A 14,973-nucleotide genomic window follows, 5' to 3' on the forward strand; every position below is an offset into this window, starting at 1 on the left:
GGATGCCTGCTCCTTCCCGGGTGGGCCAAGAACGCCAGGTAGTTCAGGGAGACTCAGGAGTAAGTTTTCCTCTCTCCCCAACCAGGGCTCCACAATGTCTGTGCAACTTTGAAATCCCAAGGTTGCAGAACGTCTACTTAGGAAGTTTCTAGTACCTTAGACCATGTCCCAAAGAAAGGCATTCATTTATTCAACCAATCTCTATTGTGTACCGCCGGGACCAGGCTGGCAGTGCCGCAGGGCAGGAGGGCAGGCTTTGCTTGCAAGGGGCTCCCCGGGGTTCAGAAGCTGGCGCTCACCAGGCCTGTGCCCATGTAGCTAGCTGAACGAATGCAGAAACAGGCCCGTCCTAGACCTCAGCACTCAGAAGAAGGGTTTTCTGGGAAGAGCAGGGAAGAAGGAATTCCTTGCTTCCGGACCTCGGTTTTCTTATCTGGGGAGGGCAGACCGCTAGCTGCAGTTGGAAGACACTGCGTGGTTGGGCCATCAGCTTCTCCCCCGCCTATCCCCAAATCCGTACCAATGCAAATGCGGGGGTGAGGCGTTCCTCCTGCTCCCTGACCCTGGCCGGTGTACTTGCAGTCTCTCGGTTCTCTGAGCTAAGGAAGTAACCCGCTGAAAGGAGGCCGACTTAATGGCTCCATTTGGGCGAGGTTTCTGCACAAACCTTGTTCCCGTCACACCCCGAGGCAGGCCAGCCGACTCAGAGGTGCGGGCGCCGGGCCTCTGTGAGCTCACGACCTTCTCACGGGGCCCAGGGGGTGGTTGTCATCACCCTCCCTTTCGGGGGAGGCGCCCGGGGCTCAGAGAGCCCAAGCCACTCGCCCAAGGTCACACAGCTTCGCAGAGGCCGAGCGGGGACGGCGACGCAGGCGTCTGGAGGCCCGCTCCAGCGGCTTTTCGAAGACACTCGCTACCTCCCTATTGTGCCGCTCAGGAATAAAGCAGGAAAGCTGGACGCCGGCCTTCACCTAAAACAATGCTCTACGCAAATCTGCGCGAACAAAAGCAGCCAGAAATCCGCCCCGGGTTTTCCGCACGCCCGGCCCGCCAGCCAATGGACTCCACCGGCCGCCGAGGGGCGGGCCGGGGCGGTCCCAACGTGATCGACAGCCCCCGGGAGGCGTGGTCTGCGCAGAAGCGAATCGGATTGGGGACCCGGAACAATCAAGGTCCGAGAAGACGCAGCCTGAGCCAATCAGCGAGGAGGGCGGGCCCGGACTCCCGGCTGTCGCGAGAGGCGGCCACCCCGCCCACTTGCGCCTTGTCCCGGCGCCCGTCAGCAGCGAGCGCAGCGCTCGGCCCGGATCCGTCCGCGGCGCGGGGAGCAGAGGCGCGAGGCCGCGGCGAGTGCCGGCGCAGATCCCTCCGCCGCCGCCCGCTTCCGAGCCCCGCTCCGAGCGCCGCTGCCGAGCCCGCCGCGGCCTCCGTCCCGGGTAACGGCCGTCGGCCCAGCGCGGCGGCGCGGCGGCATGGCCCGGGCGGCTCCGTCGGGGGGCGGCCCGCAGTGACAGACCCTGCGGCGCGGGGGGAGATGGGGGCGGCCGCCTCCCGGGCGACGACGACGACGACGAGGAGCAGCCGCCGCCGCCGCCGCCGCGCACCGGCCGCCGCCGGGGACGGGCGCGGGCCAGGAGTCCGCCCGTGAGCGGGGGGCCCGAGGTCGCTCGCCGCCCCCGGCCGCCCCGGCCGCCCCGGGCCCCCCCAGCGCCCCGCGCGCGCCCGCCCGCCGGCCCCTGGCGGGGGTCTCGCCCGCGCCGCGCGCCCCCGTTCCCGTCCCCGGCCCGGGCCCCGGCCCCGGCGCGGCCCGCAGCGCCCGGCCGCCCTCGCCCTCGCCCGGCCGCGCCCCCCCCCGCCCCCGCCCGCGCCCCCGGCCCCGGCCTCGGCCCCGGGCGGCGGCCCCCGGCCCCGCGTGGCGGCGCGGCGCGGGCGGCAGCATGGTGGAGAAGCGCTGCCCGCTGCAGAGGGACGGCGTGTACCGCTGGTTCTCGGAGCTGCCGTCGCCGCAGCGCGTGGAGTTCCTGTGCGGCCTGCTGGACCTGTGCATCCCGCTCGAGCTGCGCTTCCTCGGCTCGTGCCTCGAGGACCTGGCCCGCAAGGACTACCACTCGCTGCGCGACTCAGAGATCAAGGCCAACAACCCGGCCGACCTGGGCAGTCTCACCAACCTGACGGACGAGGTGGTGCGCAGCAAGCTGCTGGTGTCGCTGGCGCTGCTGGGCTCGGAGCAGCGCGAGGCGGCGGGCGTGCTCTACCGCACGCTCACGCACATCGACTCCATCATCCACAACTACGGGCTGCAGCTCAACGAGGGCCGCACGGGCGATGAGTTCCTGCTGCTCTTCACCATGGCCTCCAACCACCCGGCCTTCAGCTTCCACCAGAAGCAGGTGCTGCGCCAGGAGCTCACGCAGATCCAGAGCAGCCTGAGCGGCGGCGGCGGCAGTGGCGGCGGCGGCCCCGGGGGCAAGAGCGCGCTGCCCACCTGCCCGGCCTGCCACAAGGTGCGTGCCCGCGTCCCAAGCTTCCACCCAGCCAGCCATCTCCTGGCCGGCCCAGCCTCCCACCTCGCACGTCACTCGGTGCCCCGCGCCTCAACGCCTGTCCCCACCTCGCACTCTAAACGCGAACCCCGAGACCCCGCCGGGCACCCCGCGCCCCTTTGGGGCCCGTCGAGCCGGGGGAGGGGGCTCCGCGGTCGGGGGAAGAACGCCCCGGGCGTTCGCGGCCTGTCCGAGCCCTTGGTACACCTCTTCCGCTGGAAGCGAGATAAGGCCTTTGTCCCCTTAATCGGGCTCTTGGGCGACAGATAACCGTTACACATTGTGTCGCCTTGGTATTTCCAAATCTGGTGTTTATTATCGGAAAAGGAAGCTGCTAGCGAGCTGGAGATTAGAGGGCACTGAACCTTAGAAGACAGCGGCGGGGCGCCACGCGGGGACCCCCAAGGCCTAGATGCCCGTTTCCCTGGCAGGCTCGGGGCTGGTGTCAGGGGCGCCGAGGCTGGGGTCGGCGTCGGCTGCAGACCGCCGTGTGCACGTGTGTCAGTGTGTGCGTGTGCATGAGTCCACGTGTGCTTGAATTAATATGCATTGTGGATGGATCTGTGTGTGTGCACGTATGTGTATGTATTTTTACGAAGGTGTATGCATATCCGTGTTTATATTGTGTGTGTTTGAAAACCAGGCTACTAAAAAAACAAACCAAAAAACAACCCCCCCCCCCCCAAAAAAAAAAAACCAGGCTACTCTAACAGTCGGAAAAACAGGCTTGGTGCCTTCAATGCTTGTGAAACAGTTATTTCTCCATGACCCACCTTCCTTTGTAGAAACAAATCCCAGGCTGATTGGGAGTCAGACTGGGATTGAAAATCTGTTCCCAATTAAACAGGAAGTGCATAGTGGCCGTTCACTTAGAAATGTGAACTTTTGTCTGAATGTCCCCAAACTGTGTAAACACGAAGCGTTTGGGGCTCAAGTTTATTTTGCAGCCCCCTGGAAAAAGGATTTATCTTTGACCACGGGTGGTGTCTTGTTTGGGGTTTTTTTGGATTGACGCTGACTTCCCCTTGGAAGTACAAGATTGCGGCTGCACCAGTGCCTCAGCGCCTGTTGACAGTGTCTGGCTCCCCTGAATGAAAACTTCGATGGTCTCGTTTCCTCGTGGTGGTTTGTAAGCTTTCAGCCCTAGGTTGTGGTTTTTCTCTTTTAACGTCTTCCTTTAAGTCGTGGTGGTGGTACCTACATTGGTTTTAATCTGTCGTGTCTTTTAAGTGTGTGTTCACATCTCACCCTGAACCCCATGTGCACTGGGTGGGCAGAAAAAATGTTCTTCCGGCTACAACAAAGGGACAGCAGGGGCCTTTGAAACGTGGTTGTCCGCAGGGAGCTCAGCAGGCTTTGGGGTGCTAGTGAAGTGTCCCCATTCACGGGGTTTCCGTCCCTCGGAGCCAGTTTCACGAGCTTCGTCTTCAGCTAGTGTCACTAAACTGAAGACCTCTGTGGCTGTCCCACCGTCCGGACCAGCTTCTGAAGGGGATACTTTTGCAACCCTTCCCAAAAGCGGGAGGCGGTGATGGTCTTGGCAGGGCAGTGAGCCGAAGCTGGAACAGCTGTTGTCCGTGAGAGGGCCTTTTCTCCAGCCGGAAATCCCTTTGGTGAAAGGAAGGGTGGTCCTCACCCCTGCGGGTCCTGGTGGGAATGGATCTGCTGGGTGACCTCTCCTGCTGTGTTTCCCCTTTGGAGAGAAGGCAGATTACCTGCCTCATGGGCTTGCCTGGGGGTCCTGTGCGGTAGCGCGTGACATGCCCGGCAGGTGTGCAGCGGGCGCTCCCTCCTCTGTTCTGTCCTCTGGTTCTTTAAAGAAGAGCCATAACTCGAGCAAGGCACACGGTTAGGGAGTGAAATACTTCGGTCTCGGAGTGTCGGTGTTTTCTCAGTTGACTTCGGAAGGCACAGTTGCTTGGAGCTGCCAGTTGATTGTGTTCATCCCTGGGAAATTGGGGGCGTCCGCCTGACCCTTCATAATGAGGTCACGGTGAGTAACCTTGGGGCCAAGGCTTCCATGTTTCAGCATCTTGCCCATCCCCTGTGCCCCTGCGAAGCTGAGCTCACTCAGGTTTAACTCTCTGTTGCTCTGCTGCCTGCAGGGTAAGGCCTGTCCCTGATAGACCCTTTCTTGCTTGGAGGGCAACTAGTGAAATCTAGCACTCCAGGCTTTTGTCTCCTCAGCATCTCTAAGTCTGATGTTTAGCGCCAGTGCTGAGAAAGCTCTGTTTGCATTTCTTTTGGAAGATGTTGTGTTTCCTTGTGAACTCTTTGGAGCTTAGAGACTTCGGGTTTATCTTTTAGAGAAAAAGTTGTTAATTGTTTTTTATTCTTTATCTAAAGGGATGCTTCTTTTCACCAAATCTTCTAACGTGGTTACTGTTTGCACTTGCTTCTTCGAAGTACCCCTCGTGCCAAGGGCCTGTGGCAGTTTGACCGTGGGAGGAAGGTGAAACAGACATTGTTGCTTTCGGAAAGGAAAGCTGCCTTGTGCTGGGAGCAGACAGGTACACAGCTGTGCCCTGTAGTTGCTGTTGGTTTGAACTTACGCCCCCTCCGTCCATTTTATTCGAATATAGGAAAAGTTTAAATTGATCTTTGGCGGTCTTTTCTTTGTGTAACTGAGAAAGTGCTGTGACATAGGCTTGGTTTTTTTTAAATAATAGCTCTGATGAGTTTTAATTTGTGTATCATAAAGGTCCCCCCTCTGATGTGTGTAATGCCGTGGTTCAGACAGCCTCTTGCAGCCATCAGCAGTCTGACTCCTGAGCGTTTCGTTGCCCCGAAAGAAAGCTGTACCAGTTTGCAGTCCTCCCCCCGACCCTGCCACCGCCCGTCAGCTCTGTGTTTGTGGACCTGCCTGTTGTGGACATTGTGTGTAGAGGGATCACACGCCGTGTGGCCTTTGGTGGCTGGCTGCTGGCGCTCGGCACACTCTTCTCAGGCACCGCTCGTGTTAGGGGCCGCCTGTGTCGCACCTCCCTCCAGTTGGGCTGAATCATTGCCATCGTATGCCTGGGCTGGGTTTGGTGTCCCTCGTCGGGATGGCTGTGTGCATTGTTTCCGGTGCCTGTTCTAGACTTGTTTCCTTCGTGGCTGGTAGGTTCTCAGCCCCTTGCACGCTGCTCACCCAGCCGTCTTTGGGGAGTTGCCAGCACCAGGCTCTCCGGAGGGCGCTGGCTCTCAGCGTCAGGAACCCTGGCGGTGTGCGCAGACCTGCAGGTCGCTCCCTGGCCTCCCAGAGCAACAGCCATGACGTGTGGCAGAGGACACTCTGCTCTCAGGACTGAGGGTCAGCTCTGTGGGCTCGATGCCAGCGGGGAGCCATGAGTCCCTCCTGCCCTCGTGTTCCAGCATCCTGTGGCTGGGATCCTAGCAGAACCACGTGGGGAGGTGTGGACACTGTGTAGTTAGGGCGCGTAGCGCGGGAGAGTGGCAGGCGGTGGCCCTCCTCCAGGGGCATCCAGGGCGCCGACTCTGGCGCTCTCGGCGTGGGGCGAGCAGGGCAGAAGCCGTGGTTGTACACGAAGGCTGGGAAGAAGCCTGCCGAGCACCCTGCCCAAGGCGCGCACAGCTGCCTCGCCGCCTCGCTTTTCAGAGCAGGTTAAAGGGGTCGCGACTGGGAGGCGAGACCCTGGCAGGTCTGTCCTGAGAGGCGGAGCTGGCTTCCTCTGCTTTCTCCTTGAACCCTGAGCCCTGGCCTGGGGCAGCCGGAAGGGGTCGCTGCTCCAGGAGGAGGGATTTGGAGTGGCTGCGGTTCGGCCCGAGGGGAGGCGAGCTGGGCCTGCAGCTCCCGGCTGCCGGACATGGCATTTTTCCCTGTTCCCCTGGCCAGGTTTCTCTTTTCCAGGGCCAAAGGCGGTCCTCCTTTGCGGCGAAGTGTATGATGTAGGAATTGAAGCGCCCTGGGGTGCAGTCTTGACTCCTTTGCTGTTGCTGTGCCGTCGCTGAAGACGGGAACCCAGGCACGTCCCCTGGAGTCACAGGGCGGCTGCTGTTGTCCAGTGTGAGGCTGGGGGCGCGGCTGGGGGGCTCATGCCTGCCCGTCGCCCGTCTGCGTGTAAATCCAGGCTGGGTGCTGACAGGCGCTCATCCGCCTGTGCTTTCTTCAGCCCCGCAGACCCCCGAGTTCCCCGTCCATGTGGTTCGGGAGGGTGGTTGTAGACGCGGGACTGTGCTGCCACCCCGCACGTCAGAACCGCACTCAGGTCCCACCCACGTGAGCCTGTGGCTTCAGCAGTTTCTGGAGTTCACTGTTGGCTTGGGCTTTATTTTACCCATTTTCTCTTCAGTCCTTGTACTTTCTCCGACTTTATTTACCTTCCTCTTTGATCGAGGATGTTTGGGATTGATATATAATACATTTTTTTTTCCCAACAAGTTCACGTGTAGGTTTGCTGATTTCATAGGAAGCTAGATGGGACCTAAACTGTGCATTTTGCTTGTTTGCTAAATGGGTGACTGCTGACCTCCTTAGAGACTGTTAGGAAATCAGAAGGCAAATTGGGGCGCTCCTGTCGTGGCTTCGTGGAAACAAACCCGACTAGTATCCATGAGGACGCAGATTTGATTCCTGGCCTCGCTCAGTGGGTTAAGGATCTGGTGTTGCCATGAGCTGTGGTGTAGGTTGCAGATGCGACTTGGATCCCGTGTTGCTGTGGCTCTGGTGCAGACCAGCAGCTGTAGCTCCAATTAGCCCCCTAGCCTGGGAACCTCCTTATGCCAAGGATGTGGCCCTAAAAAGCAAAAAAAAAAAAAAAAAAAAAAACGAAAATATTAAGGTTTGTTGTTGTTGCTATTTCTTGGGCCGCACCCATGGTGTCTTTTTAGGGCCGCATCCATGGCATATGGAGGTTCCCAGGCTAGGGGTGCAATCGGAGCTGTAGCCGCCGGCCTATGCCAGAGCACTGGATCCGAGCCGCGTCTGCAACCTACACCACAGCTCACGGCAACGCCGGATCGTTAACCCACTGAGCAAGGGCAGGGACCGAACCCGCAACCTCATGGTTCCTAGTCGGATTCGTTAACCACTGCACCACAACGGGAACTCCGAAAATATTAAGTTTTTTTTTTAAAAAGAAAGAGAAATTGGAAGTTCCCATAGTGGCACAGTGGCTAATGAATCCGACTAGGAACCATGAGGTTGTGGGTCCAATCCCTGGCCTTGCTCAGTGGGGTAAGGATCCAGCATTGCCATGAGCTGTGGTGTAGGTTGCAGACACAGCTTGGATCCCGCGTGGCTGTGGCTGTGGTGTAGGCCGGCGGCTACAGCTCTGATTGGACCCCTATCCTGGGAACCTCCATGTGCTGCAGAAGCAGCCCAAGAAAAGACCTTAAGTAGATTATAGAAAAAAATCTTTTGGGTATCCTTTTTTTTTTTTTAACGCTACTAGAAACTACTTCTTAGAACACTGCTTCTCTAGTTGTGTAAGTGCTTTTGTCATTTACTAATTCGTTTATACGTGATTGAAGGGTTCCTGATGTTGGACTTTAACCTTGACACGCTCAAGTCAGAAATCAGTTTCCACAAGACGGTTTTTCTCCAGCCTCCGGAGGCGTTTTCTGTGGGCCTCCCGTCTAGGACGGCTGCTCTGGCGGTGGCAGCCCTGTGGCCCTGACACAAAGGAGGAGGCGTTTTTCGAGAACTAGTAAAATGCCTGCTTAACTCTCCCTCGGCTTGCTTTGCTCCGGATTAGAAGGCCTGAAGTTATTTAAGGGGAAGAGAAGAGAATCCCTGCAATGAGGTCTTTGCAGACCTGGCGCCTGCAGCCCTGTAAGAGACCAGGCGAGGGCGGAGTCCTGTCCCCGCCGCCCTGCCGGGCCGGGGGCGCAGGTTCCTCGGGCGGAGTCCCGAGCCCGCCCTCGCAGCGTCTGCACCCATCCCGCCCCAGCCTCGCTCCAGTTGCGGGGCAGAGGCCTCCTTTCTGTCCCGCGGGCTGTTCCTCGGGCCTGTTCTGCACCCATCTTTCTGGTTCCTCGGGGTCGCTGTTAGGTCGCAGGCCTGAACGTTGCCCTTTCGCGCGCTCCCCACCTCCCCAGGCCAACGTGTGACCTCCAGGGTTTCCCCGCGTGTCTGAATGTGTCCTTATGCCGTCCTTAAGAACCTTCGATACGTCATTAAAAGCAAAGAGGCTCTCCCGTAGGTGCTGTTCTGTGCGCGCATGTGCCTGCCCGCGAGCACACACACCTGCACCTGCACCCACACCCACACCCGGCGATGGAGAATACGGCCGGGCTCCGTGGAGTCGGTGTTGCTGTTCTGGGCCCAACCTTTAGCTGTTCCTCAGCCTCCTGGAACCTGGCTCTCGGCCCACCTCTTCAGCTAAACAGTTTCTATTAAAGAGAACTCAGTAATCTTTTAAATTAACAAAATTTAGTAGACAGTAGGAAATAGAAAAAATGAAAAGCTGCAAAAGGATATTAGATGAAACAGCTCCTCTTCCCCTCCCCCCATGATCAGGGAAGGACACAGGACATTTCAAGGTTCTGGCAAGTTCTTTTCCTTTACCTGGGTGCTGATACCTTTTATTTCACCTTTTCTTTTTTTTTGTTAAGTTTTTTTTTTACCCAAGAACCCATGCAGTTCTGTCCCGTCTTTGTTCCTTGTAGAATCTTCCAGAGAGATTTCCTGTGTTAACAGATAAGAGGGAGCTCCCGTCATGGTGCAGCGGAAATGAACTGGACTAGCATTCATGAGGACACGGGTTCCATCCCTGGCCTTGCTCAGTGGGTTAAGGATCCGGCATTGCTGTGGGCCGGCAGCTGCAGCTCTGACTCAACCCCTAGCCTGGGAACCTCCAGATAATGGAGGTGCTGCCCTAAAAAGATGAAGAAGAAAACAAATAGAAAACTGGTTCTCACTGCAGGCACAGATCTGTCCTTGCTTTTTTTTTTTTTTTTTTTAAGTTGTACCTGTAGCATGTGGAAGGTCCCAGGCTAGGGGTCAAATTGGAGCTGCCACTGCTGGCCTGCGGCACAGCCACAGCAACATGGGATCCAGCCTAGTTTGCAGCCTACACCACAGCTTGTGACAATGCCAGATCCTTAACCCCAGTGAGTGGGGCCATGAATTGAACCCGCTTCCTTGTGGACACCATGTCAGGCTCTTAACCTGCTGAGCCACAATGGGAACGCCTCTTGGCATCTTGCTTTTCTTTTGGCGGGGCTGTCCCCGTGGCATGTGGAAGTTCCTGGGCCATGGATCAAACCTGCGCCACAGCAGCAGCCTCAGGCACTGCAGTGACAGCACCAGATCCTTAACCCCTGAGCCACAGGGAACTCCTCTTGGCATCTTTTTTTTTATGATTTTTATTTTTTCCATTATAACTTGTTGACAGTGTTCTGTCAGTTTTCTGCTATACAGTAGAGTGACCCAGTCACACACACACACACACACACACATTCTCTTTCTCGCATTATCCTCCTGCAGGCTTCACCGTACGTGACTGAATATAGTTCCCAGGGCTACACAGCGAGGTCTCGTTGCTTATCCATTCCAAATGCAGTAGTCTGCATCTGTTAACCGTGGACTCCCAGTCCCTCCCCGTGGCAACCGCAAGTCTGTTTTCCAAGTCCATGGGTTTCTTTTCTGTGGAAAGGTGCATTTGTGCCTTTTATTAGATTCCAGATATAAGTGATAGCACATGGTATTTGTCTTTCTGACTTCATTTACTATGAAAGTCTCTAGTTCCATCCATGTGGCTGCAAATGGCACTTTTTTATGGCTGAGTAGTATTCCATTGTGTATATATACCACATCTTCTTAGTCCATTCGTCTGTCGATAGACATTTAGGTTGTTTCCATGTTTGGCTATTGTGAATAGTGCTGCAGTGAACGTATGGGTGCATGTGTCTTTTTCAAGGATAGTTTTGTATGGATAGATGCCCAAGAGTGGGATTGCTGGGTCATATGGTCGTTCTATATTTAGTTTTCTGAGTACCTCCATTCTGTTCTCCATCGTGGCTGTACCAATTTACATTCCCACCAACAGTGCAGGAGGGTTCCCTTTTCTCCACACCCTCTCCAGCATTTGTTCTTTGTGGACTTGCTAATGATGGCCATTCTGACTAGTGTGAGGTGGTATCTCATGGTAGTTTTGATTTGCATTTCTTTAAATAATCTGTCATGTTGAACATTTTTTCGTGTGCCTGTTAGCCATCTGTATATCTTCTTTGGGTAAATGTCTATTCAGGTCTTTTGTCCATTTTTCTATTGGGTTGTTGGTTTTTTTTGTTCTTGAATTGTATAGATTATTGGTATGTTTTAGGGATTAAGCCCTTGTCGGTTGCATCGTTTGAGACTGTTTTCTCCCATTCCATAGGTTGTCTTTTTGTTTTTGTGTGGTTTCCATTGCTGTGCAGAAGCTGGTCAGTTTGATTAGGTCCCATTGTCTATTTTTGCTTTTATTTCTGTTGCCTTGGGAGACGGACCCGAGAAAACCTTTGTGTGGTTGATGTCAGCGAATGTTTGGCCGATGCTCTCTTCCAGGAGTTGGATGGTGTCTTGTCTTAACATTAGGTGTTTAAGCCGTTTTGAGTTTATTTTTTGTGCGTGGTGTGAGGGTGTGTCCCAGTTTCATTGATTTACAAGCAGCTGTCCAGTTCTCCCAGCACCACTTGCTGAAAAGACTGTCTCTATCTCATTTTAGGTTCTGGCCTCCTTTCTCGGTGAGTTGACTGTAGGTGTCATCGTTGCTGATGAGGCTGCCTCGTGTGTCCTACGCCTGCCCTGGGTGTCTCTGTAGATGGACACTTGGTTCCCATCTTACTGCGACTGCTCTGTCTCGTCTAGACCCCGTGCGTGTCACCGTCATGTGACAGACAGCGTGTGTGGCCTTTCACACTTTGGTGTGTTTCCGCAGAGTAGAAATCTGGATGTGGGGTGGGTGGCAGGTCGGGTGGCCTGCCCCTGTGGGGTCCCCCCATCCCGTGGGAGCGCCTGCTTGCGTACCTTGATGGGACCCCAGCTCACGGCCGGTGACTGTCACACGCGCGGGTGGGAGATCCCGCCTTGCGCAGCGCCATGTACTGTCCAGTCCTCCGACCGCGTGGGCGTGTTTCGGGGGAGCCGTTTTGCTGATTTGGGGTCGAGCTCTGCAGGCCCTTTGCCCCTCTGTGGGGTTGTTGATCTCTCTTGTTTTTTTAGGAGCTCCTTACATTTCAAGGAAATAGTTTTGCCTTTAGGCATTTGTTTTCCAGGTTTGGGGGTTTTTCCCCTTGCTTTTTGACTTTGCCCTGGAGTTTGGGTTTTTATATATGTGCATGTGTGCGTGGGTGTGTGTGTACACACACATACCATTTGTATCAGTCTCGCGAGGCTTTCCGGGTGTCGTGTTGTAATTAGACATTGTCCTCTGTTATGCACGGGACGGATGCCTGTACACACGTGTGGGCTCTGCTCACAGACGCGCCGTGCATCCTGCATCGTAGTTGTTCTCTGTGCTGCCTTCGTGTGCTGTCTCCTTTACGTCTCACAGGTCCATCTGGAATTGATTTGGAATAAGGTGCAGAGCTGCTTTTATGTTTTCCGCGTGATACCGTAGCTGTCCCAGGGCCGTTTGCTGAATGGCGCGGCGTTTCCCTCTCGGAGCTGGAAGGCTGCCTGTCCCTGTGCCAGCACTGCCCCTTTGTGTCGCACTTCACTTCCGGACGCCCCGTCCCTCCCGTCCACGTCTTTATCTTGCTGACCCCTTATTTGCCAGATTCACTGGATACGAGCCGGCCCTTATCTTGCTCACCTCTCATTTGTTCTGCACATTCCCTGCTCAGCGGAATTGCCCAGGGGGCGGGTTTTTTGCGTTGTTTTTTTTTTTTTTTAACCAACGCTGCCGCCCAGCTGCTGGGCGGAAGGCTGGGGGCGTGGCCGGCGCCGCGGACGCTCCTGCCTCCGACGGTGCCTTCTCCGTTTGTCTCCTGCGATCCTGCCCTTTTGAGGAGGTGCTGCTCAGACTTCCCTCTTGCTTCCTCCTCTCTCGTGACTTTATAATAACTGACGTGTTCAGCTGGGTTTCGGCCACCCTCTCTGACCCGCTGGACTGAGCTACAGTCAGAGGCTCCAAAGAGCTCAGTACGTCCAGGGGCAGGTCTCTCTCTTCCCACCCTGCCTGGCACCTGGCCCTGAGCCCACGCCTTTGACACAGGCGGCCATCCTAGCCCTCCAGCCCGCTGGTTACCAGGTCCTAAACGTCTTCACAGGTTCACTGCTCTCCAGCCGCACTGCCCCAGCCCAGGTCAGTGTCCCTCTGTCCCTCGCTCCCCCACCCCCACCCCTCCCTCACACACGAGGCGAGATGATCACGTGTGTGGGACACGTCGTAAGTGGATTGGGGACGACTTATCGTGGAGTCAGGGCGTTGATTAAAATAGTCTTCTGGGGGAGTTCCCCTGGTGGCTCAGCAGTAATGAACTAGTATCCATGAGCAGGCGGGTTTGATCCCTGGCCTCGATCAGTGGGTCGGGGATCCAGCCTTGCTGTGAGCCGTGGTGTAGGTCACAGACGCGGCTTGGATCCCAAGTAGCTGTGGCTGCAGCTCTGAGTGGATCCCTGGCCTGGGAACTTCCATAGACAGGGGCTGTGTCCTGGCATGTGTGAAAACCCAGTGGGAGGGATACATTGGGTGTTTGTGCGAGGCTGCCCCATCGAGAACATTCAGAAGCTGGCGTGCCAGCGTTTCCACCGGGAGAGACCCCAAGCGTGATGGTGTGGCTTTCCGTTATCCCGTGGCAGAGCCACGCGTGCAGACAGGCACGCCAGAGCTGAGGGCCGGGGCTCTGGTGGGCTTGTCCTCTGTGGAGCTGTGCCTTTGGACCCGTTCTCCTCGGGAGGTGTTTGTAGCTCTAAAACTGATCCTGTTCCTTTAGTGTTTGCAGAATTGTACGTCGTGGTAATCTAGTGTGCTGTGGATTGGCCTAAACCCAACCGCTTTTATCATCCCAGTTGTTAGTTTGTTTCTTTTATACTTTAAACCTTGACATCAGATTCATTATAAGAAGGGGCGCTTTATACAATTATTTCCTAATTATTTGGGACTTTTCCATAAGAATGTCTGTAGAATTACTAGAAAGAAATTTTATCTTCAGTTTTCTTATGATTCACAGTGAATCTAATTAAAAATATGTATATGTAGGAGCTACTTCAAGAAATAGTATTAGGCTAAACTAGAAAAAATAGCTGTTTGAAAAGGAAGGTGAATTAATTTATGGAGAAGAAGAACAGTCCCTTCTCCCACCATTTTTGGGCATTTTAGTAAAATTTAAAAGCTCGGGAATAATGCTAACAACCGAGCTATGCTAAAGTTAATGAAGTTGAGATAATTTGAGAATGCTGGGTGTTGAGACTGAGTGGGAAGCCCTGCGTGGTGTGTGTACTCGACCAGGACACGATGGAGTATTAACTCACTGATGAGGGAGGTCCCAGGTGGCTTGGCGGGTTGAGGATCCGGCGTTGTCACCGCCGCGCCCTCGTTGCTATTGTGGCACGGGTTTGATCCCTGCCGGAACTTCGTATGCCATGGGCATGAGCAAAACAAAGAAGGCAACACCCCAGCTGTTCTCAACACGGCGTTTACTTCCCTGTGGGCCTGGACTCTGCTCCCGCCTCCCGCCAGAGTACCTTTCTTGTGTAGGGACCTGGCGGGGAGGGAACCCTGCCAAGTCTGAAACCACCTCTCTGGGTGGGTTTTTCCTTAATAAGGACTGGTTGGACGCCCACGAAGCACTGTGCGGGGAGTACTTGTGTCGGGCGGGCTGTGGCCACTCAGAAGGCCGTTTCCCTGCCGAGTGATGTGGGGTGGGCAGAGGGCAGGCTGTCCGCAGGAGCAGGAGCCTGTGACCGCGCTGCCCATTTATTCACGGTGGTTCCTGTGTGTGAACGTGGGCTTCGCAACGACCCTGAGCTCTGCTTGTCCTGTTTGAGCAGTTTCAGCATCAAGGAGTCGGAAGGGCTGAAGGATGAGTCCCTTCAAAGGGGGCAGTACTAAGTGGCTGCTTTTATCCTGTGAAACCAAAGTTGTGGTAACGTTTTCTTCATTCAAACTTAGAGGAAGAGTTTCTGTCGTGGTGCAGCGGAAACGAACCCCACTAGGAACCATGAGGCTGTGGGTTCAATCCTTGGCCTCGCTCAGGGGGTTAAGGATCTGGCGATGCCATGAGCTGTGGTGTGGCTCGAAGATGAGGCTTGGATCTGGGGTTGCTGTGGCTGTGGTGTAGGCTGGTGGCTGTGGCTCCGATTGGACCCCTAGCCTGTGAATTTCCATGTGCCGCGGGTGCAGTCCTAAAAAGAAAAAAAAAGGTAAATGAAAGTGAGGAAAAACCTGAAGGGTGTGCAATGAGAAGGGCAGGGGCTGAGCTCTGTGGCTCAAGGAGTTGGATGTGGACGTGTGGGCAGCTGTGGGGCTGTGGGCGCCCCGCCGCCCCTGGGCTCTGACTC

General features: G+C 55.8%; 1 protein-coding gene across 3 annotated transcripts in view; it reads left to right on the forward strand.

The window, feature by feature from the left end:
* Positions 1–1,888: 1,888 nt before the first annotated feature.
* Positions 1,889–14,973, forward strand: part of ZCCHC14 (zinc finger CCHC-type containing 14) — a 65,281-nt gene continuing 52,196 nt past the window's right edge. For 2 of the 3 annotated variants that reach the window (XM_047791864.1, XM_047791865.1), the window contains exon 1: positions 1,889–2,504. In XM_047791864.1, coding sequence (XP_047647820.1) covers positions 1,938–2,504 — 567 coding nt within the window. In that variant the 5' untranslated portion in view covers positions 1,889–1,937. The remainder of the gene's footprint in view (positions 2,505–14,973) is intronic. The other variant, XM_047791867.1, reaches the window with a different exon arrangement.

This window comes from Phacochoerus africanus, chromosome 8 (assembly GCF_016906955.1).
Source record: "Phacochoerus africanus isolate WHEZ1 chromosome 8, ROS_Pafr_v1, whole genome shotgun sequence".
Classification (NCBI taxonomy): domain Eukaryota; kingdom Metazoa; phylum Chordata; class Mammalia; order Artiodactyla; family Suidae; genus Phacochoerus; species Phacochoerus africanus.